Source organism: Marmota marmota, unplaced genomic scaffold (assembly GCF_001458135.2).
Source record: "Marmota marmota marmota unplaced genomic scaffold, marMar, whole genome shotgun sequence".
Lineage (NCBI taxonomy): Eukaryota > Metazoa > Chordata > Mammalia > Rodentia > Sciuridae > Marmota > Marmota marmota.
This window is the reverse complement of record NW_025999982.1, coordinates 32,016,471-32,038,738: the sequence shown is the minus strand read 5'-3', so window position 1 is coordinate 32,038,738 and position 22,268 is coordinate 32,016,471. Positions and strand designations below refer to the sequence as shown.

The 22,268-nt window shown below is 35.2% G+C and overlaps 1 protein-coding gene across 6 annotated transcripts in view; it reads right to left on the bottom strand.

The window, feature by feature from the left end:
• Positions 1 to 2,381: 2,381 nt before the first annotated feature.
• The window catches only part of Col19a1 (collagen type XIX alpha 1 chain), a 319,421-nt gene continuing 299,534 nt past the window's right edge, over positions 2,382 to 22,268 (bottom strand). For 5 of the 6 annotated variants that reach the window (XM_048805612.1, XM_048805613.1, XM_048805614.1 and 2 more), the window contains 3 exons: positions 13,906 to 14,034; positions 6,940 to 7,008; positions 2,382 to 6,835 (listed from right to left, as the gene is read on the bottom strand). In XM_048805612.1, coding sequence (XP_048661569.1) covers positions 6,708 to 6,835; positions 6,940 to 7,008; positions 13,906 to 14,034 — 326 coding nt within the window. In that variant the 3' untranslated portion in view covers positions 2,382 to 6,707. The other variant, XM_048805615.1, reaches the window with a different exon arrangement.

Below are 22,268 nucleotides of genomic sequence, written 5' to 3'. Positions count from 1 at the left end.
TGTCAACTAGAGCACTTACCAAGACAGGAATGTGTAAATAATTAAAGTTGGTTATAAACTGGCATGTTAATCAAGAGCAAATGATTCATTTCTTTCTTTCTAGTCAGTGGTTCTATGGCAGTATAATATGATTTTCATCCTAAATATCTGACAGGTTGGTTAAGAACTATGGAAATCATTTCTTGGTCTGAGTACACAAATTCACTGGCACAGTTTTGGTAATTATCTTCTGTCTAGAGGAGTATGAATGAGTAGTCATATCAATTTAAGTGAATCACTCTGAAATACTTCATATTTCAAGCTAGCTATATTAATGTTGCTATTCTTAAATATCATTGATGAGATTTAATTTATTTGGAACCTGAAATGAGCTTAATGTAAATTCTTGCTTAAAGAGATCATCTGTAATTTTATTCTTTAATTTTTTGGCTATTTTTCTGAGGTATAAAATCTGAGTTCAAAATTAAACCAGTATAGGTAGATAATTACTAGAGATACATAAGATCATTCCTAATATCAATAAAATTACTATCTAAGTATTTGCTGGTAGTCTGTAAATAAAGTAGTGATATAATAGTATTAAGAAAAAATACTAGCAAATTAATTGATGTTTACAAATGGGCAATGGACATAAATGATCTTAAATTTCTTTTTAAAAACAATACTAATGTTCAAGAACTATAACTCAAGTCCTTTTGCACATGGTAAAATAAACACTTTATTTGTGAACTTAGTCTTTTGTAGTAGAGTTGTGATGTTGGATGTGATATTAAGTACATATGGCTCAGTATTAAATTGGCTAACAGCAATACTGTCTGTAAATAGGCATGCTCAAATGCTATTTAAACGAGTAAATAATTGTAACATATTTGATGGATCTTGTTATAAGGAAGAGGATGCTGACTGATAATTATTTTTAGTCTTAATAAATGGCAAAATGCTAACTTTCTGTTTAGCATGACTTCACATCTTGATCTTGAATCCAGAATAACTGGCAGGCGGACAAATGAGGAAAATTAGCTCCAAGAAACATTATTTTTGAGGTTTACCTGAATTTGTCTTTGGCCTCCAAGTTGAAATTTTGTGTATGAAAAGACAACAATATTCTTTAGAGAGCACCTAGTTAATTTATCATAAGAGAATCTGAAGATAAGAATAGTTAAGAACTATGTAAATCACTACCCAGTCCAAATAGACAAAACACTGGCATGTTTTGATATAATTAATTTCTGTTAAGAAAACATGCTATGTATTTAAATACTTATTGCTTGCCTATATTCTTATTTCTAATGATTTAAGAACTTATATTAGGAAAAATTATTCATATTTTTTATCTCAGGACTTTTTATAGCAATGATTTTAGTAAGATCATCACATTGGGAGACAAAAGTTCCAAAGGATTGTTTCTGCTTGGAATTCTTATCTTAAATCATTGGACTAGGCTTTTTATGAGTTACCAGGAGAACAGGTTTTAAATTTATTAAAAGCCAAGTAATGATTAATGTGACAAACAAAACTATAATTACCAGTCTGGTATAAACATGAATTCTGCCATAGACCAATTAAGGGTTCTCTGGATGCCTGTGGGATTACCCTTGATGTGCAAATGCTTTTGTAGCTTCACTGTAGTTGAGACCTAACAGAATGGAACTGAAGTGTAGAGTTTCAGCCACAAGAATTGGGAAGACATAGATATGGCATTAATAACTGCATCCCAGAATTCCCTGAATTAGGGTAACATCCTTTATTGCTGAGATAGACAACAAGCTCATTATGCATAATGAAGATATAGGAATCAAGGCCTCAAAGCATTATATCCACTTGGGATTTAGAATGAAATTGGTGCCATTCAACTTAACATGAGCATAATGAATTAAACCTTATATACTTGGATGAGGTAAGAGAGAGAACCAACTAAATGGAGAAAAATATGTCCCAAATGCTATTTTAAAAATAAATAGTTATAAAATATTCCATAATACAATCTGGATTTAAATACATTAAAATGCTAAGATATTTATCCATAAAGTATACTTTAAAGAATACAGAAAAATAAAATGTAAAATAGCTACATCGTTACAGCTTATTATGGTGAAGCAACACACACACTTCTGTGAAATCTTCTAACAACTACTCCCCAAGTTTAGACTTCCTACTTCATCAGTATTCACTCTGACACACATCATGAAACAAGTAGCTAATTCCTTAAGATGCAGCATTCACAAATCACTATTGGATCTAAACTTGAAATTTTCTACCATTTTGACTTTCTTAGTCTTAGCTTTGGTCTTATAAGTGTTTTTCAGTTAGAGTTTTTTTTTTTTTTTTTTTTTTTTTTCCTGTGCTGTGCCTACTTGTCTGAATGTATTTTCTCTGTGTTCACATGGTACTTCATTCCATTTTTTTAAAATGACCAGTTAACTCTGACATGCTATTTTGAATGAAATGTTCAGATTATAGCTCCAGCTACATCTGAAAATAAAAATGAAAATAATTATTCTATTTCCTGAGACTCCTAGTAATTGAACACATTTAATGTAATTAATACTACTTTTGCCTGCCAACTAATATATGAATACAATTCAATGAGCTAGGCCATTTTGAAGTAAATAGGCATAAAAGATACTGGTTAAATTCTTTACTGCATCTTCTCTTAGAAGCCTAGGTAATCATTGTGAGATGAGAGGTATGAAAGTAGAGTGCGTACCTCTACACCAGGTAACACCCTCATGTATTAAGAAACAACATGGGGAATCATGTCAGGAAGCACTGTGTCTTAAGGGGGCACAGACAAGTGTGAAAAATATTTCAGAACGAGCAAGGAACAAATCTGCAAAACTATTCTGAGGATTCATGGAAACAACTTCGGTGTATCACTTAAACTCAGAATTCTCGGTCTCAGAATATTATTACTAATGTTAGGAAAAAAGTGGTATTTGGAAAAATAATGCTTCAAGCTTATATTGATAAATAGTGATATATTTCTAGAAAAATGCAAGATTATACAAATATAACTGCAAAAACTTAAGTGTCTTCAAGATGGAGTTTAGACGTGTGATTTTATAAATTGTCTACTTGTGGTAAGCTAAATGCCTTTTACTGTCTGTCAACAGTGAGTATCTTTCCTGTCTAAAAGGCAGAATGACAACTTAGGTGTCTTCATGTTAATCACTAAAACAGGAGGGTAGTATACAAATGAAGTTACAGAAGTAAACTTGCACTTTAACTGCGTATATAGGTACATATTTATGTGTATTCACACTGAAGAAATAAAACTGAAACAATCAGAAACCAAAGGCTGCTGTGCCTGCTTCATAAAGATACTTAAATTAGGAAAAGCATAAATTAACAAAACAAATAAAACTTAAATTAACAAGACATTATTTACAAAAGTCTTTTTTAAAAAAAGCGCAAGAGCAAAAATCTGATTTAATTGACCATTGAACTTTCTTTGCCTGTACTTCTGAGCTTGCTTAGTTTGAATGAATAGCCTTAAACACCATCTTGTGAACAAAAGGAGGTATGTCACGGGTTCCCAGTAAGTGAGGGAGACTGCAGAAAAGCTAAGCCTCATTTAATACCTAAACATATTCACAAGAAATAATAAGCCAAATATCAAATGCCAAATTTTACAGACAATGTATTCTAAAATAATCACTTAAGCTCTGTAAGTGACTAAAATGTAAAATTCTGAACAACGTCATGAAATACAGAAATAAGCACCTGAGGTTATTCACTCAATTACTTCCATCAAGGTGAGGAGTTAAAAAAAGTTGACTGTGTATCTGTTATGGTTAGAACTAATACTGTCCTCAGTTGAGAAGAACAATGAACAAAGGTATTAGTTTTCCTTTTTTCTTTCCATTCTGAAGGCCATAAATACTAATTGAAGTCAAAACTTATTCTTTACAAAGAAAGATTTTGATCAAATATGATAGAAATTTAATAATTCTTTATCCCTGTTGTGGCCATCCCTGACATCTATGTGCAAGTAAGTAAATGTTTTGGACAAAAATAATGGTTCAAGAGAAATGGCAGCCATCAAGTTACTTAGAGGAGAATTTCCTACCCTACTTGGGGCCCAAAGTATCTACTTTTTTTGAAGGGAACTGGGCATCTGCCAGATGGCTACTTCATCTAGTGTTGTGTTCACTGAGCTGCACCCAGTGTTTTCATGCAGCCCCTCTTTTTTTTTTTTTGCACGTCAGGTGAATACAGTGGAGGCAGGAAATAGTATATGAAGATAAATAACAACAGGGTGAGAGGCTCGAACCATGTGAACACAGTCCTTTTTCCACAGTTATGTCAAACTTAGTCAAATATTCTATGTAGAAAAAATGAGCCACTGTGACATACTTTGTAGTATGCATCATATAACGTTATATTTTGTCTCCTCTCCTATTCAGATTACCTAAAGAAATCCAAATCCTTGAAACAGGAATAAACCAGTCAAGCATTTGTGCAATTTAGAAAAAGATTCCTAACTATACAATTCATAAGAAAGGATGCATGGCTTATTCTGTAGCACTAAAGTGATCAGAATTTATAAAACAAGAAAATGAATTGCATCTTTTATGTATACAAAGGATTGACTAAAGAAAACAAAATACATTGATCACCCATCGGCAAAACAGTCCAAGAAAACATTGAAATGATAAAATAAATATTTTTGAATTAGCCAAGAGGAAAAAGGATAAATTACCTATTAATATGCAAAAATACTCTTTGAAAACATATAAAACGTTTGGCTTTATGACAAATTCAAGTAAATTAATGTTTCAGATAAGTCGTAAGTGTTCATAAAATTCAAATTAAAATCTCAAAATATACAGATAGCACCAAATTTTAAATCTATATACACTTTTTGGGATAAATTATTATTTTAGTAATGCAATACATATGTAAAATGCATATGCATATTCCAATTGTGTAAGTTTAAACCACAGCACCATTATAGGTATTGCACAAGAAACAAAATAAAGTCAATTTAAAGTTAAAAACAGGATAACCTTGGAAAATAAATAAATTGGAATTGAAATATACAGCAAAATTCAACATGAAATAACTAAAAGGTTGTATGTATGCACAGCCATGTAGACAGTACCTGACCAGCAGTTCATTCGTCAATAATGAAAACCAGTTCAAATCATGGGTGCATTTAAATAAACTCTGCCTTAATTTAGGCATGCTCCTCAGGCACAACTCTGTTCACAGCTTTCTCCAATTTCAGTGGGCTTGCTTTTCTAAACTCATTTTTCCACTAACAGACAAAAGTAATCATGTCCAATTAGAATCTGCACTGCTCCTTGAAGAGGTGTGAACTCCTGATTTCTGTGACAGGAGGGCTCTGGTGGTGTGTTCTCTGCATCTGTGGGATCCACCAGCTAGGTTCAGCAACATTCTCATTTCTACTACTCTATAAAATTTGTTGTTTTCAACCACAAGTTTCTCAGAATAGTGTATAGATAGGCAATAAAAATACCATGTAGCAAAACAGTTGACGATCACTGTGTCTTCATTTCCTCTCAGAGGATGTGGTTTTGGGGAGAGTGTTAGCTCTTTCATCTGAGTGCCAGTTGCACGTGTGGTCCCATAGCTTTCCTTTGCCATGCCAAAGCTTCTGGAGAAACATTATTCTCCTTAGGAGCTTTTGGGCTGCACCTTCTCAATATGCATTTGTTGACACCACACATTCATCCGCTAGGGCAAGTCGGTTTCTTCTTCGGTTGCTACAGATCTGTCCTTGGTTCGGTGGCCAGTTCTTGTCTTAAAGTCTGAGGGTCATGAGGTCAGAAGGAAAACAGGTACAGGGGCCCAAAATGAGGCCCTTTAAACTTCATGAGTACCAAAGATGCCTCGGTGCCTTAACCACCAAACACCTCTTAGGGAAAAGAGCTTTCTTCTCTTCATTAAATGAGAAACTCAGTGAAGGGAACACAGAGTGCTAGGCTTTTTTCGTGGGACTCTTAAACAATTGGCACTTTGTTCCTTTTTTTCCCCCCATGCAGTATGTATTCATGCCAGTAGTGATTGCTTTGAATAAAATTCATTATATAAAGAATCAAAAAAATTACTTTAGCTGTTGGTGATGGTGAGTTTTGGGGCTCCCTGATTAAAACAGTCTCCTGTAATTTTTCCAAAGCATAGTTATAAAGTGAAGCTCTTATTGCCTAAATATTTTTCTGCAAAAGTAGGGTGGATGTAGGATGGCATAAGAATTCTTGTAAAAGTAATCAAAAAAGGTTAATAGGAGCAATACACAAGAAAGTGAACAAAATTTTTAGCAATGACACTAAATTCCATTGCTAAGAAAACTTCAAGTCTGAAACTTTAGAATTCAGAAATCAGAGGTCAATTACATGTTGACAAGTCTACAAAATGTACATCATCATCCGTCTACCAAATCATATGATGTTTTTTTTTTGATGTACTAACAATAAGATTTGCTTGCATGTTTCATATAAAACTGAATACAAAGCATAGTAATGATGAGGCAAAACATATGGAATGAATTTGGGGAAAATCTGAAATACTAATTTGCAATTATTGTAGGGACAGGATTCAAACTTTTGCATTTAATGTCTGACTTACAGAAAAATTCTAAAAAGAAAAAAAAAAGCAGCCCACAAACTGTGAGAGTTTGACAGAAATAAGATAGCTCCAAGGGCGGAAGGTATCCTTAGGAACCAAGTCTTCCTCAGGTGTGCTCATTTCCCACCTGCCCGCTGATGGGCATGAGACACAGGATGGAGGCAATCTTCTGGGTTACATCTTCCACTGGGTCCTGGGGGGCCCTGGGGCCCTGGAGTACCTGGTGAGCCTGGCAAACCCATAGCTAATGAAAAAAAGGATCCCATTAGAATGCAGAGCACATACTATCCATTCTCTTTTCCTACAGACAACATGGATCATGTGTTAGGGAGATAGCATCACTATTACCTGAAGTCCCAGGAATACCTGGCAATCCAATTCCAGGTTCACCTCTTTCTCCCTTTTGTCCTCGGTAGCCTAAGGGAGAGATAAAAAGAGTTGGAAAAAGTAAGAGTGTTCTATGGCAACATAACCCATACAAGAACCATTTTCAGAGTCATGATGTTTATGTGATTTTTTTACTTAACATAAATCATATATTAGCCATCTGTTCTGCATTAAGCACATATTTAGTTAAATATCAGATTAGTGTGATAAGACAATGAGGATCTTAAAAATACATAACTAATACAAAATGTCCAAGTAGTCAAATTCTTGATAGATTTTTTGCCAATGAAATTGATACTGAACTCAAATTGATCATTTGTATCTTTTTCAAATGACAATGACAGGTGTATGAGTCCTCTTCAATAGAAATTCTGACTGGAGGCTAGGTATAGGCTAAATAAAAGAAGAACACTGAAAAAGTTCTGCTTAATATTAGGACAAGATATTACAAGGTTCTGAACCTTATCCTATCACATAAAGGAAATGAAAGGAACAAACAGCTCAGGATTTCAATAAATGACAGCAAGAGTACATGTGAGTCAGCTCATCTTGAGTCAGGTCTTTGTTCAAATTGCTGACTATAACAACACAGTATCTTTTACAATAAAACTAGAACAGCAATTCCGTGTTTTAACATGGCAATTTATAAATCCAAAGGACCAGGAACTTCACCAATGCTAGAGAACAAGGGGAGATTGGGGGATCCTCCCAAGCATACTTCATCATCTTAAGATACTGTAGCAAGGCTGGGGGTGTAGCTCAGTAGTAGAGCACTTGTCTAGCATGTGCAAGGCCTTGGGCTCTATCTGTCCCCAACACACACACACACACACACACACTTAACAAAAATGAATTTGGTCTAAGACCTGTGTACATGTCAAGATAAAATCATTCTGGTTCTAGAATATACTTCTTGTTGCCTGAGCTAGACATTTCAAGGCAATTTGTACCCTAGGAGTCCTTACCTGTGCTTTAAAAAAAGCCCCCAAATATGTTTATATTTTTTATATATTGGCATTCACATAATAATTTGAAGAAAAGGTTCTGAGCTGTAAGAGTTTCACAGTCATGGTAAATAGTTTTTATTTCTGATTTTTTTCATGTTTATACAATAGCTTAAACATTGTTCCTAGTCTCAAATGAACACGACAATCACACAGAACCATGCAGAAACACAGGAACGATCTAAGTAGGACAGCATCTCAGTAGGAAACAGTAGGCCCTAACTTGGCTGTGTTTTGTCATAAAAGTTTGTCATTACAACAGAACATGTCAGGAGGAGAAAATTTAATCTCCCTATGAATAGCACATGTGATGTTTTTCCCCCCATGGCTGTTGAGAGTTAGACATCAGTTTTTGGGTTGTCATTGTCAATTCTGACTTGACCATACAGTGTACACATTATCTAAGTCACAATAGCAATGTATCACCACACAGTTATAATTTGCTTTACAGGTGTGACCCGAACACGAACATGAACATAATAGAATAACAGATATATGATAAGGAAATATATTGGAAATACATAGATCAGGATATTTCACAAATTCGTATCTGAAAACTATGTTAAAGATGTTCAATAAAATCCTAGATCCTAGAAAGAACAGTGGCTTGAACATGGGGCAAAATGTCCTAAGTTGATACATATTCAAATTTTCAAATTTAAAATAGTTACAGGATTTCTTTAAGTGGCTTTCATTGAACTTATGTGAACCACAAGGAAGAATGTACTTAGGGCCACTTGAAATCACCATTCCAAATCCATTATTTAAACATTTCTGGAGTAAAATAACATTTATTATCTGAGGTTTATTTAATAGGCCTCACTATCACATAAAAATTGTCAAGTTGACCCTCAAGCTATCTCAGTAAATACTTAATAGGCTAAAAAAGAGGAAGAAAGAAAAATAAGAAAAGACATATGAATTTTTGATTAATAAGAGGATTAACAAGACTGTGACCTAATTTGAAGTGAAAAATATCTCCGTAAATACAAAAAAAAACCCTGCCTATTTGTTTTTGCATAGTTTAAATTCAATTTTCAGATTTTAATATAATGCAAAAAATACATTATTCCACATGGATTACGGGGCATATGGCGTCAAAATGATAATTTGTATATTTGTATAATAAGGACATGTTTACCCTCCTCCTGTCAAATGTAACAATTTCTTTGTACAAATTTCTCAGTTCATTAGGTTAATAACTACCTGTTAGTAACAGATAAAGCCACTGAATTGCACAGAGTGTTTTCTACTCTTGAATTTCCTAATAAGGTCCCAAACTGCTATAAAGCCATAGGATCTTATTTTATAATTGCTTCATAACCAACTGTCAGATAGAAGTGCTAATAAAGTCATTACATTTTCTCCTTTTCTAGGATTTAGCTTTTTACTTCTTTAGAGTAGGCCTCTCTTTAAATTTGGAAGAGGCTGGTCTATCTCCAAGCAGACCTATATTTCCATAGATCACAAGTACACAGTGTGATAATTTGACATCATTGCAGCTTATATAGGAAGGCAGAAACAGAAAAGCACTGTCCTAAAGGATGTAGAGGTACTGGTCATTGGTGAAACATGGTGCTTGTTGTAAATTTTCAGGAGGTAGACTTTATTTATTACCAGTAGGGAGATTTTAGTTTTAACTCCAGAGATTTACTTTTAAATTTATATATATATATGCATCTATATGAATCTATATGAATATTGGACAAAGGAGGCCAGAAAAAGGGTACCATTGGCATTTTGGAAGAATAATTCTTCATGTGGGGGGGACTGCCTCATGTCTTACAAGTTGTTTAGCTTCTCTGGTTCTGGTCTACTAATTGTTGGCAGTACCCCTCAATCATTGTGCCCACACTCACAAAAGGTCCTGCTGCTAACATATTTGAAAGGTCAAATCTATACCAGTTACATAAACTATCCTATGGGCCATCAGATTACAAAAACCAGGTTTCTCTTCACTTATAAGCCAATAATAGCTAACTTCTAAAAGTTAAAAAATAAAAACAACTACTCCCATAATATCTTTTTTAAAACTGATGGAGGGCATATGGATGAGTCTTTTTCTCCCTCCTACTAACCTACGTGTGAGGTGAAAGAAATAAGACTTTCAAATGTGTATTTATTCCTCAGTGTTTTCATAGTGGCAGAGAATCAGTGGAGCAGTCGTGTTTTGAAATGAGTTTAAGTAAAATTATTTCTCAAAAAACTCATCCAAGAAATTAAGTGTTAGGAGAATTTGCCTCTCCTTTTTTTTAGAGAGAACCTGCCTGGATCTTGCTTCTCAGGACCTCTTTGATTCTAATGTAGCACATTCTCACTCACCTGTTGGAGCACCAGCCATCAGGCTGGGTGCTGCCCACCTAAGGGGCGAACTCCAGGGCAAGTTCTCCTCTCAAGGCACAGTGAGAAGGCAATATTCAGACACCAACAGAATGGCTAAAATAAAACACTCTGCAAATGCTTTTGAATTGAAAAAGACAGCAACAATCACCCCTTTCAGAGTATAGAAAAAAATGCAAAAAGGTGACCCAACTTGGAATCTTAATGCTCTTCATTCCTTAAGAAGATCAAGGTGCTGAAAGGGGACCCACAGGCTTTCATTATCAGAGTCTCAGCAGGAACAGTACCTCCCTTTTTCAACCTGGATTGTGTACTTCTATTTGTCACACATCGATTTTCTCATTGCTTTCTACAGTCTTCTGCTTCTTAGAATAAGCACAGGAAACTTTATGAGGCCCCTTTATGTGTTTGCCTTTCCCTATCCATAAGGAGCAAATAAAGGACTCCATTGTACATGTTTCAAAACAAACCACTTAATTTTAAATGATGGTTTTCTTTCCTTACAAACACTGAAAGAACCATATGTCGTTTAGAAAATTCACAAAAGCCACCATTAATAGAACTTACGCATGGGCAGAACACACTGCACCACATATAGAAGCCCCACTTCCTTTCCCTTTCTCTGCTGTGTGACCCTTCCTCAAACTCCACTTTACTGTATCAGGGATGAAGAGGACCATTTCAGACAATAGCATTTGACGTTCTCATGGTCACTAACGAAGATATTTCATATGCATTTTTTTACTTCCTTTTCAAGAAAATTTTTAAATCTCACAGCAAAACTTTGAAGTCATAGCATGGTTTCATCTTCTGAGCACTTCATATTTATTTATCCACCAAAGAAAAACTCTTCAATTCCTTATGCCCTCCTGTAGAGGTACCAGAAATCAAGCAGCAAGAAACCTTGTTTTCTTTTCTTCTTCTTTTTCATTTTTCCCCCCAGTAGATTTCTCTGTGCCTTTAGATAGGATTATCAGTACAGCACTAATTATAGGCAAACTTCTATAAAAATGAATCTCATTTTTCTTTACAAGATTTTTTTTTCCTGCTGCTTTGCTGCAAATTTAACAAATGATGAAAAGGTTGAGGAGACAACTAAGAAGTTATGTGTCTGTTGCCAGAAACCCATTTAGGACAAATGTTTGGTCAATTTTAGTAAACCTTGGTTTTAAAAAAATTGGAAATCATGTGGCAAAATCTTTCAAATTCAAGAATTGCTTGCAAAGTCCTATGAAAAGTTCAAGTACTTTATGATGTCTCCTAGACAGAATGGCATAGACGTCCCTTGCAAAAGGGAGGGCAAGTGGAATAATGAGCAGAAGTCTTGTTTCCATAAATGTCACTAATACTGCTGATTTGGAATTGCCTGTGACTGATGGACTTTTCCAACACCTAGGAGGGTTCCAGAAGCCATGGTTGTGTAGAACAGGTGACTCCAGTTCCAAAGAGGTTTTCTCTGGTCAGCCAATTTTCCATTGTTCCTGTTCTCTGAGATCACCAATGTCTGAAGGATCTGTCCAAAGTTTTTCTTCTATTGTTATTGACACTGCTTATCCTTCATGTGATCTGAGGTATCTTCAGGTGGGCTTTCAAGATCTTCACTCCAGTTCTCTTATATTCTGACTTCAAAACAGACCCAATAGGTGAAAGATAATAACCACCCACCCACCAATGGTAGACACATAGAGATAACCTCTGATTTCACACATTCCTCTTTCCTTTAACAATCTGTAAAACATTCCTATGATCTAAGAGAAAGGTAGGGTATGTGTGTAGTTTAAGAAAACTAGAGTGATCATGAAGCTGAGCCTTGAGGCCAGATCGAATATCCAACTCCCTGTTAAGCTCACCTGACACTTGTCTTCCAAAATAATCAGATGAAGTTTGTTTTCTTTCATTAGGAGTCTGGTGATTAGCAAAAGGGCCTGGGTCAACCACTCTAGTTCATCCCTTGTGTAATAGGTTGGGAGCTGCACATGAGCAAACTAATCAGTGACAAGAATAGCCAGAGGAAATAATGATCTTTGCAGAACTGAAAAGCATCTGGTGAGGAGGCAGTTACGACCAGATGGGTGTCACTTGGTCACAAACCTCCACCTGTGAGAAGGTGCCCACCAGTCTGTGATAAACCATCTTCTATAACTGCCCCTAAATCAGCTTCAGGGCAAGATGGCCCTCCATCTTCTAATCAGCTAGCTCTACTTAGTACAAGTGATTTCTCTACCACTGCCTTGCTCCTAGATGACTAAGGGGCTTCCATTCTGGGGTAAGTAAACCTAGCCTTTCCACTAACAAATCTGGCAGCCAGCCAGGAGTAGGGGCTCCAGTCGACCTCGGAGGGAATATCTCCTGGGTTAAGTCTCCCCAGCTGCCATGGCCTCTTGCCTTGGGGGCTGTCCTCTGGCTTTCCGGTTCTGTTGCCCATAGTAGCCTCCAAATGCTACTTGCTGTAGAAGAGAGGAGTTGTCTCTGGTAATTCAAGGGACAAAATCTAGAGTCACCTAGGGATGTACTACTGAAAACTCTCTTCCCCTCCATTTGGCTTACAGAGAACTCTCTAGGATTGGGAATGGTTTCAGGACTTCATCCAGAGTCACAGAATTGGTTCCCTGGTGTCTGGGGTCTTTCGTTTTTGGTAGGCAGGGCTGCTGGGGTATATCTGTGCTTAAGGTTGGCAAGATAGTTCTGCTAAATCTGGAAACCAGTTCACTGGTGTCTGCTTTTCTCTGTGTCTACTCATCTCTGTATATAACTGGAATGGGGAATGTGATGTGTCACTAAGTGGAAACTGTTGGGGATAATTTTGAGTAGATGGTGCCTGAAAATGGATTCTGGAGAATTTAATTCAAACTGGCCAGGGTGAACTGCCCCCAGAATTCCTAAGAATAACTTTGTGGGAGAACTAGTTGTCTCCTCAGGTTCTCTGGTCTTGCCTTTTGTAGTATATACTTACTGAATTTGGCATTTCCTTATCCAAATTTGTGACTCTTATAAGCCCAAGTCTATTTGACCACTTTGCTGATTGCTGACCATATTCTACAACATAACCTTATCAGAATAATTTAGTCAAGACAAACTTAAGATCATGTCTCTTATCAAGTTGTTGTCAATGGAACAATTTATTATTTTGTTTTGCTAAGAGTTTCTATCTACAAGCTCTATTAAAGCAGAAGGATTCTAAAATTTTTCTCCAATATACTTTGGACCCAGGAGACTATTTGTAGTAGAATCTTCTAAGACACTGCTTAGTTTCCTTACGATTCTAAGATGAGTCTTGTCTAACTTGGAGCTTAAAGGATGTCTAAACATAAGATTTGTTGCTAATGATATGAAAATGTACATTGCTGTTATTGTTGTACTAAATATTAAAATGCATTTATAATAGTAGATAATTAAATTTGAAGAAATTTAATTTCTTCAAATATTTGACTTCTAGAAAGTCAAATATTAACAAGCTATTTTCTCTATATAAAATATATAGCTATTTTCTCTATATAAAATAAATATATATTAACTGTAATTAGCATGTTGTAAACACTGGGGGTTAAAAATTGGTAAACAAATATTACACTTGAAGACTTACCTTGGGGTCCAGGGTCTCCTGGTGGCCCAGGTAACCCATCCTTTCCTGGTGGTCCAGGCCTCCCATGAGCTTGAGCAGCCAACATTGCTGCTGGCAGCTTGAGTTGGGATAGAAACACAGCCATCCTCTCTTCATTTGTGAAAGAAAAAAATAATATGTAATAAATATTTTTGTCAAAAATTTTCAAAATATTCATATAAAATTTAAAATTCAAATTGAAGCACATCTGATTTCTGACTGCTTACTGTATTTGAGACATAAAATTAATTACATAAGGTTGTTTAAATATAGAACAGTTGTGTCACTCAGAGGCTCTGAATTTTCAGGGCTCCTGAGATGAAGTAGGCTAGTGGTTAGAACATTAGTCTGAAAGTTAATTAACTTCTGGTTATGACTTATGGAGAGAATTTAGATCCACATTATGGTTTTAATAACTTTAAAGCACTTTGCAAAAACTGTTGTAAATGTGTGGTGATTTTAAAATATCTTCACAAATTCTTCGACACTCCCAAAGTTGGGAGTGAGGGTTGAATTTTCTTATGACCTCTGTTTTTTTTTTTTTTTTTGGTAATGGTGCTGGGGATTGAACCCAGGGCCCTGTGCATGTGAGGCAAGTATTCTAACAACTGAGCTATATCCCAAGCCTATGAGTTTTCTTATGAATAGGAAAAAAAAAAAGAACTAATAATGTGCAACTAGAGAAATTCCTTCCTTGTTGCCAAGGAAGCCAGCTGCCACGTAGTAAGAAGTCCCACATAGAGGGGAATTGATGTCACCTGCCAACAATCATGTGTATAAATTTGGAGGCAGATCATCCCCAATCAAGCCTTTAAATGACTGCAGCCCTGAATGACATCATGATTGCAACTTAATTATAGATTTGAAGCCAGAACCATACAACTAAGTAGCACGTCAAGTCCCTGACCCATAGAAAATACAACCTAATGAATGCTTATTATTGTAAGCCACTGACATTTGTAGGTGTTTTCTTCTGTAGCAACAGGCAACTCATATAGTATATGACCATTATTATCCTTGAACAAAATTGCATTAATAATAAAGATTTGTTTATTGAAAATATTGCCATTAGCTCCACACTCACTTATGTCACTATTTATGCTTTATAGTGGACAAATATTATAAATTGTCAAAAACTAATTTATTTCTTAATAAGAGTATTTAAGATATCTTCTTATTCACTTCTGTTTGAATAAGGGCTCACTAACTAGAAATTCAATCAGGGTTTTAGTAGAATTTCTAATTTGGCCAAAGGGGAAAAAAAATCAGCATTGGTACAGAAGAGCATTCTCTCAATTCTAGCTGTAGGCACAGTGAAAACAACAAAATCCTTCTGTAAATTTCGGTGAACCTGAAAACACTGAAGCTAAGAACACACAAATTTTGGGGAATTGACATTATTCAGAACACTTAAAAATGTTAACTAGATATACAAAAACCTTCTGTGAGTAAAATACTTTCTAAGCAAGCAAAAATGATTTCTCATTGTCCTTGTCCTTTATTCTCCAAACTGCCTGGTGCCTAACTTTGTTCTTCTAGATCCTGGAGAAAGGATTCAGGCAGAAAGAAAGCACTCAAAGCTCCTCAATGCAGCTCAGCCATTGCTGGTGAAAGCACCTTTACCATGGGCATCTTGGGGGGCAACTATTAATACTTATTAGTCAGAGGGCTTTAGATGAAAGCATATGTGATACAATTAATCACTGGGTTCTTTAGATGAAAGCATAAGAAGTTGGTATATTCATGAAATTTAAAGGATATGGAAAATAAAGTCTAAGGAACATATATAGGAAAATGTAAGAATTTTCAATTTAAAATAAATTTCTAAACAAGATATATTAGTTAAATTTGCTAAATATTCTTTCTAAGCAGGACTTCGCATGACAGATTTTATACTTTCTGCTTTAATTGCTCTTGTTGTGGAATAAGGGAAAGATGATCATTTAAATAAGAACTATTGTCTGTTTTTATAAGCTTAATATACTCTGAAGAGTATTTGCTGATAATTAACAGGTTAGAAATAGTATGATAGAACAGATTAGGAATCTGTTATATAATTACAAGATATTTTTATTCAATTATTTTTTTGAATAGTCACTTCAGAATTTCACTTATCACTACTGAATTCTTGGTTATTAATCCCATATAGACTATTATTGAGTTAAATTTTACCTCATAAGCATATTCAATATTTTCCAACTATCTGGAATTAATTTTGATAGTGTCATTAATTCAATCAAGATCTATAATAAATATAATCTATCACTGGGTTCTTTATTTAAACTTGTTTATTTGTATATTATCACATATATGCATAAATATAAGCTTGGATACACACATGTATGTATATCCAGGCTAATTTATAGATAATTAGGTTTAAAATAGAAAACTGGAGGAAGGCATAGCCTTGTCCTGATAAATATTAATGATGTTTATTTTCACATAGAATCTTCAAAAAGCAAAATCTCTTAGTAATTCAAATGATTTCATTTGTAAGATATAAATACAATTTTTCAAGAATACATGGAATATCATAAGAAATCTATGTAAAATAATCAGCCTGGGTTTCCTTCAGATAAATCTTCCAGAAGCGTTTCTTACAGATGAAGTTAGTGGGGTTTTTTTCCTTCTAAATAAAGACCAAATGATGGTAACACACTAGGAACTGCTGGGTAGAAAACACATAGGCCAGATCATGCAGACCTTGTAAGAAATTACTTCAATTCCCTTCAATCTTCTCACTCAGTTTAGTTCATTTACAAAGCTGAACTGCAAAGTTATGCTTCACTTAAGCAAATATGTATGTTTTACAAATTTGATAAATTGCTTTGGAGTGAAACTTGTTTTACTATGGGCTATCAATAAAATATTAGAAACAATGTAGGCCCTTACACTACTTAAGAAAGTACAAAAAAATTTCGTAGAGAATTAAGGGGGAAATCCCAACATATGTTAAACATTAGCTGTATGATCAGAGAGTAACTACACTTACATCCCAAGTCAGAAAGGAAGCAAAATGGAAACATAGATTTAATGATGACTGTGAGACAATGTGGATCTGATAGTGCTCATCCCAAGGAGTGACATTAAATTATCTTCCTTATAATAAAATGTTTATCAACTGAGTCCCTCCCTGGGATGTTTTGTTGATGTTAATATATTTAATTCCAATAACAGATGAAACAAACATGTAATTAACATGCAATTAGTTTTGCAAATCATGTTGAATGTAAATTAATCATATTATAAACTGCTTTTTGAAGCAGCAAATTCGATGTTCATACACTGAAATGTGTAGTATTGTTTTGCACTTCAAATATAGTCAAATATATAATTTAAGTGTGTTTGAATGCCTTCAATGTCTAAATATAAATATTCACAGTACTCATTTTTCCTCCTTAATGTATGAATTGAATTTACAAGTATTTTGCTTTGGGTGGTTTTTTAATATTTTTAGAAAAACAATTTAAATCTAGCTGTAAATTATCTAGCTTTAAGATACATTCAGAAATAGTCATTTAGCATAAGGCTAATTGCCTCTTCTGAACCCTACCCTAATGCTCTATAATTTAAAATAATATGTTTCTGAGCATCGAAATGAATTGTAAAATCCTGTTATCTTAATTGCCTTTCCTCTGTTTTCAGGGATCTTCAGTCAATTAAACTGTTTTTGGCTATGCTTTCTAATGAGGCAGGAAATTAAAGAGTTTAGATTAGAGGTGTACATAAACCAAACACACATGCCATCTGTCAAGGTAGAACCACAGTAGTCTAACAAACAGACTTCCTTGGAAAAAGACATCAATGTGATGATAAATTACATTATTCAGAGTAGGAAGAGACATTCAGATATCTTCCGGTCCACATCTCTTCTCTGTTTCACAGAGGGAATTTGACTCTTTGAAAATCATCTTTTTCTCCTAATGCCCAATGTTTAATTGCACATTTTCTTAGTATAACATCATCTTATTTTCTTCTGTTACTCCTTTATGCAAATAGTAGTTAATGAATATTTACCTTGGGAAATCAGTCATACACTTGATAATGTTGTTACTTCTTAGTCTTAAGGTTAAATAACTTTTATTCATATGCTTAATAATTTGGTAAATCAGTTTTTGGTTCCATTATTCCAGAGTTTTCCCATATGTCTCTTAAATGTGGAAACCAAAATTATATATAATTTTCTTCTAAGGGGAAGAAGTATCAGAAGAGTAATTTGCTATGATATCTAACTTTTTAGTTTCATTTAAGCTGTTAATTCAATAGTATCATGTGGATTCACATTTATTTTGTGGTTCATCGTCTCCAAAGGTTACTACTACATTTATTTTTGGTATACTACTTTGCTCCTTTGTAAGCATGTTGCTTTGAAACGTTGTTATGGGTATAGATGATGGATTGAACACATGATTTTTTTACCTCCTAAATACCTGAAAAACAATATTAAGAACTTTTAGAGGCATAATACAAGAATGGGGAGAATATAAAAGGAGACAATAGCAACAAAATTTTGGGACTTGAGAATCTGATGGCTGCGGGATGTGTAGCTTAGACTTGAACTGAACCTCTATACTGAAAGTTGGGAAACAACCTGATTAAAGTCACAGAATCCCAGGAATTGGTAGTATAAGTTCCTCAGAAATTGAGGTTAAGGGAGAATTGGTTGAAAGTTTGCATCGTAAGTCCTTAAACTCCATTTTCTACTCTATATAGTTGGGCAGTTGTCCCTCCCTAGCCCCAGCTAAAGCCTGAACATTTATTTGAAAAGCACAAATAGACCATCTCTGCATTGGGACACCAGATGCTGCTGAGACTCTGGATTCAATATCAAAAAAAGGGAAATAAGTGTACTTTTATATGCTTCCTGCAGAATTGGTAACCAGGCTGGAAATGGAAATGTCTCCACTGAGGAATCTGACCTCTGAGAGACATAGATAATGAAATTGAGGTCCTCTAACTTAAAAGCCCAGCTAGCTACTTTAAAGTGAAGACCTGCTGTTCAATCACAACTTCAATCAATTTTTAAAAAATATTTATTTTTTAGTTGTAGTTGGACACAATATCTTTATTTTTATGTGGTGCTGAGGATCAAACCCAGGGCCTTGCATGTGCTAGGTGAGTGCTCTACCACGGAGCCACAATCCCAGCCCCTCAATCAAATTTTTAGAACCCACTCTTAGGTATGAACAGACATTATTGGTCATTGAGGAGATTCTATCAATTGAATGCCAGAGTCCCTCAACAAGTTGGAAAAAACACACTATGTTGTGGAAAATATTTTTTAAAACTATGTATCTCTGATATGTATATATACAAATATGTATATACAGAGGACAGATGTTACAACCCTGAAATAGAACAGGATGATATATATCCATACACATTCATATGAATGTGAAATATATGTATGAAAAATAGAGAAAACATAAGGGATTTCCCAAATGCCAGAAATCTGGAAACAAATTATTGTACAAGGACACAGCCCTAACCTTTCTTTCTCCCAGTTGTGGTTGTGACTTTGTTAGTCTTGAATGATTAGTTAGTCTTGTTATGTCTAAAGAATGAAGAGCCAGATGTTTATACACACTCTTGCATAGGTTTGTAAATTATTATGCATGTTGATGTAAATTCCCAAGTAGAATGGGGTGGTACCATATCAAGAATTATACTACTCAGATCTGTTAAGACTATAATTCGTGTGGGCAGATTCATTGGTAGCTGCAAAGTCCTCATAAAGCCAAAAATGCTGATACATGGGTGGCATCTTTTCCTGCCCTGTGGGGTTGCCTTGTTTGGAAAAGGCCTTGACTTCTTGGCCAGTCAAATTGGGAATTTAATCTAACTTTCAAGTGGATGTACTTGTGGCATTATCCAACTGGAACCTAGCCTTGGGCCTGGTGGAAAGACACCTCCCTCCATGGTTAGGTTTGGGAAGAGACATCAGGATGCTGAAAGAGGATTTGGTGGCCTGGAAAATAGCCCTAGTTGTGAGATCTGTGTTGAATCTAAGGGGTGAAAGGGAGTTGAGAAGGCCCATGTCTGGGTCCTGGCATAGATAGGGTTTCTATAGAGGTTCCCATCTGGGCACCTGGGATAATAAAGTGAGATAGCAGGAGCTTCTGAGGACTCCCTTAGGCCCTGCTATCAGTCTGTGACCTGCTGACCAGAGATAATTGCTTCCAAGGCTGTGGATTGCAGGGATGCATAGACAGAGCTAAGTATGAGCTGTCATTCACGCTGTCTCTTGTGAAATTGCTAAGAGAAAGGGAGGCGGATGGGCACTACTGAACGGTAGCACTTTAGTGTGCTACTTAACTGTAACTGTTTTAATATGTGAAAATTAATCTTTGCTTTTAAAGAAAAAGCTTTCTGAAAAAAGGGGACTGTGACCTTCGAGCACTGATTTGTGAAAATGGAGATTTTTCTTGTTTCTTTTTTTGTAAATGGTGTTCAGAAGCCATGGAAAAGGTGACTTTTAAGTGGAAAATCAAATGGGCTGAATTGAAATGATTTGGGGACAAATTAACTTAAGTGCTAAATAACTAAATTCTGGGTTTCAGATATAATTTTGTTTGGGAGAAGACCATTTTGCTGAACTGATGTCAAGAGATAAAAAGAGGAATATCATATAAGAGCCTCAGATCTAGGAGTTTCAACAGAAAAACATTTCCTTTAGAGTCTCTTTAGAATATTGTCATGAGGCTGAGACATCTGTGGCTTCTGATGGAGCACTTGCTCTTGGGGCAGGGGAGGCTATTTAGCTACTCACCTGTACTTAGCAGGTTGGAACAGTCTGAGAGGCAGTAGAAAGAATGAGGACAAAGCCAGGAAAGACTCAGTACCTGTAAGCTTCCAGGTAGGGTGTAACTCAGAAGAAGGGGCATGAACTCAGGGGAAAGATACAGACTTAGAGGAGTTACAATTCAGACAGTGCAAGCTGGTGAGCTTGCCCCAGGAGAGATGAAGAGTGGCTCAGTTCTCCTGACCTGCCTTTTCAGGAGACCAACAGCTGTCAATAGGAGTAAAGTGCAGAATGGCTTGGGAATGGCAGCGTGGGCCTTCCCTAAGGGAAGTGCCAGTGTTGTCTTTGCTGCAGGACAGGCTGCCAGAGCCCATGCTTTTATCCAGTGTCTGCTGAACTTACAGAATGAACATCTCCCCTATATCCACACATCATTTTTTTTCCTATTTCACTTGGTTATATTTTCTGACATTCTTCATCAGCCTTCAAACAGTTGAACTAATTTTTTTTTAATTTTATCACAATGTTAATTTTCTTTTCTTTTTTTTTGCATTATAATTCTTATTACACATATAGAGCAAATTTTTCGTATCTTTGTATATAAAGTATGTTCACGCCAATTTATGCCATTATACATGTACATTTTTTTGCATTACAATTCTTACTACACATATATTCTACAATTTTTCATATCCCTGTTTATATATAAGGTATGTTGACACCCAATTCAAGTCTTTATAAATGTACTTTGTATAATGATGACCATAAAAAGTTGAACTAATTACTGAGCTATTAAATAAGACTTTATCTAAAGGCTTTTAAGAAATTGAAGTGCAACAACAAAGTTTCCTGAGATAAAAGATAATTAATGATATTAGAGCCCATGGAAATAAGGAGTGAAAGGGGAAATTTAGATTGAAATTCCAAAACATAATTGCTGGCATTATCCTTTTAATGGTGGAGGTCCATTAAAGGTGTGAATGCTGTCTGGATTGATTATATCCATCTGCCCTTCAAACCTCTCATCCTTCCTCTTCCAGTTCCAGTTCTCCCTTCCAGAGAGGGAGAGGAAGAGGGGGAGCAGGAAGGGGAGCTGTGACTCATTTTCCTTTGTCTGCCTTATTTTAATATAATGTCTTCCAGTTCCATCCATTTTTCTACAAATGACAAAATTTTATTCTTCATGGCTGAATTTTATTCTTTTTTTAAAAAAAACATTTATTTTTTAGTTGTAGGTTGTCACAATACCTTTATTTTATTTATTTATTATGTGGTGCTGAGGATCAAACCCAGGGCCTCGCACGTCCTAGGCAAACGCTCTACCATTGAGCCACAACTCCAGCCCCCTGAATTTTATTCTTTATGGCTCCATTGCATACACACACACATATATATATATATATATCATATATATGGTATACATATATATTATATTTATTCATTCATCTGTTGATGGATATCTTACCTGATTCCATATCTTAACTCTTTTTGAATGCCCCAATAAACATGAGTATGCAGGTATCTGTTCTGTATGCTGACTTTATGTCCTTTGAATATATACCCTGGAGTGAAATAGCTAGATCATATGGTAGTTATATTTTTA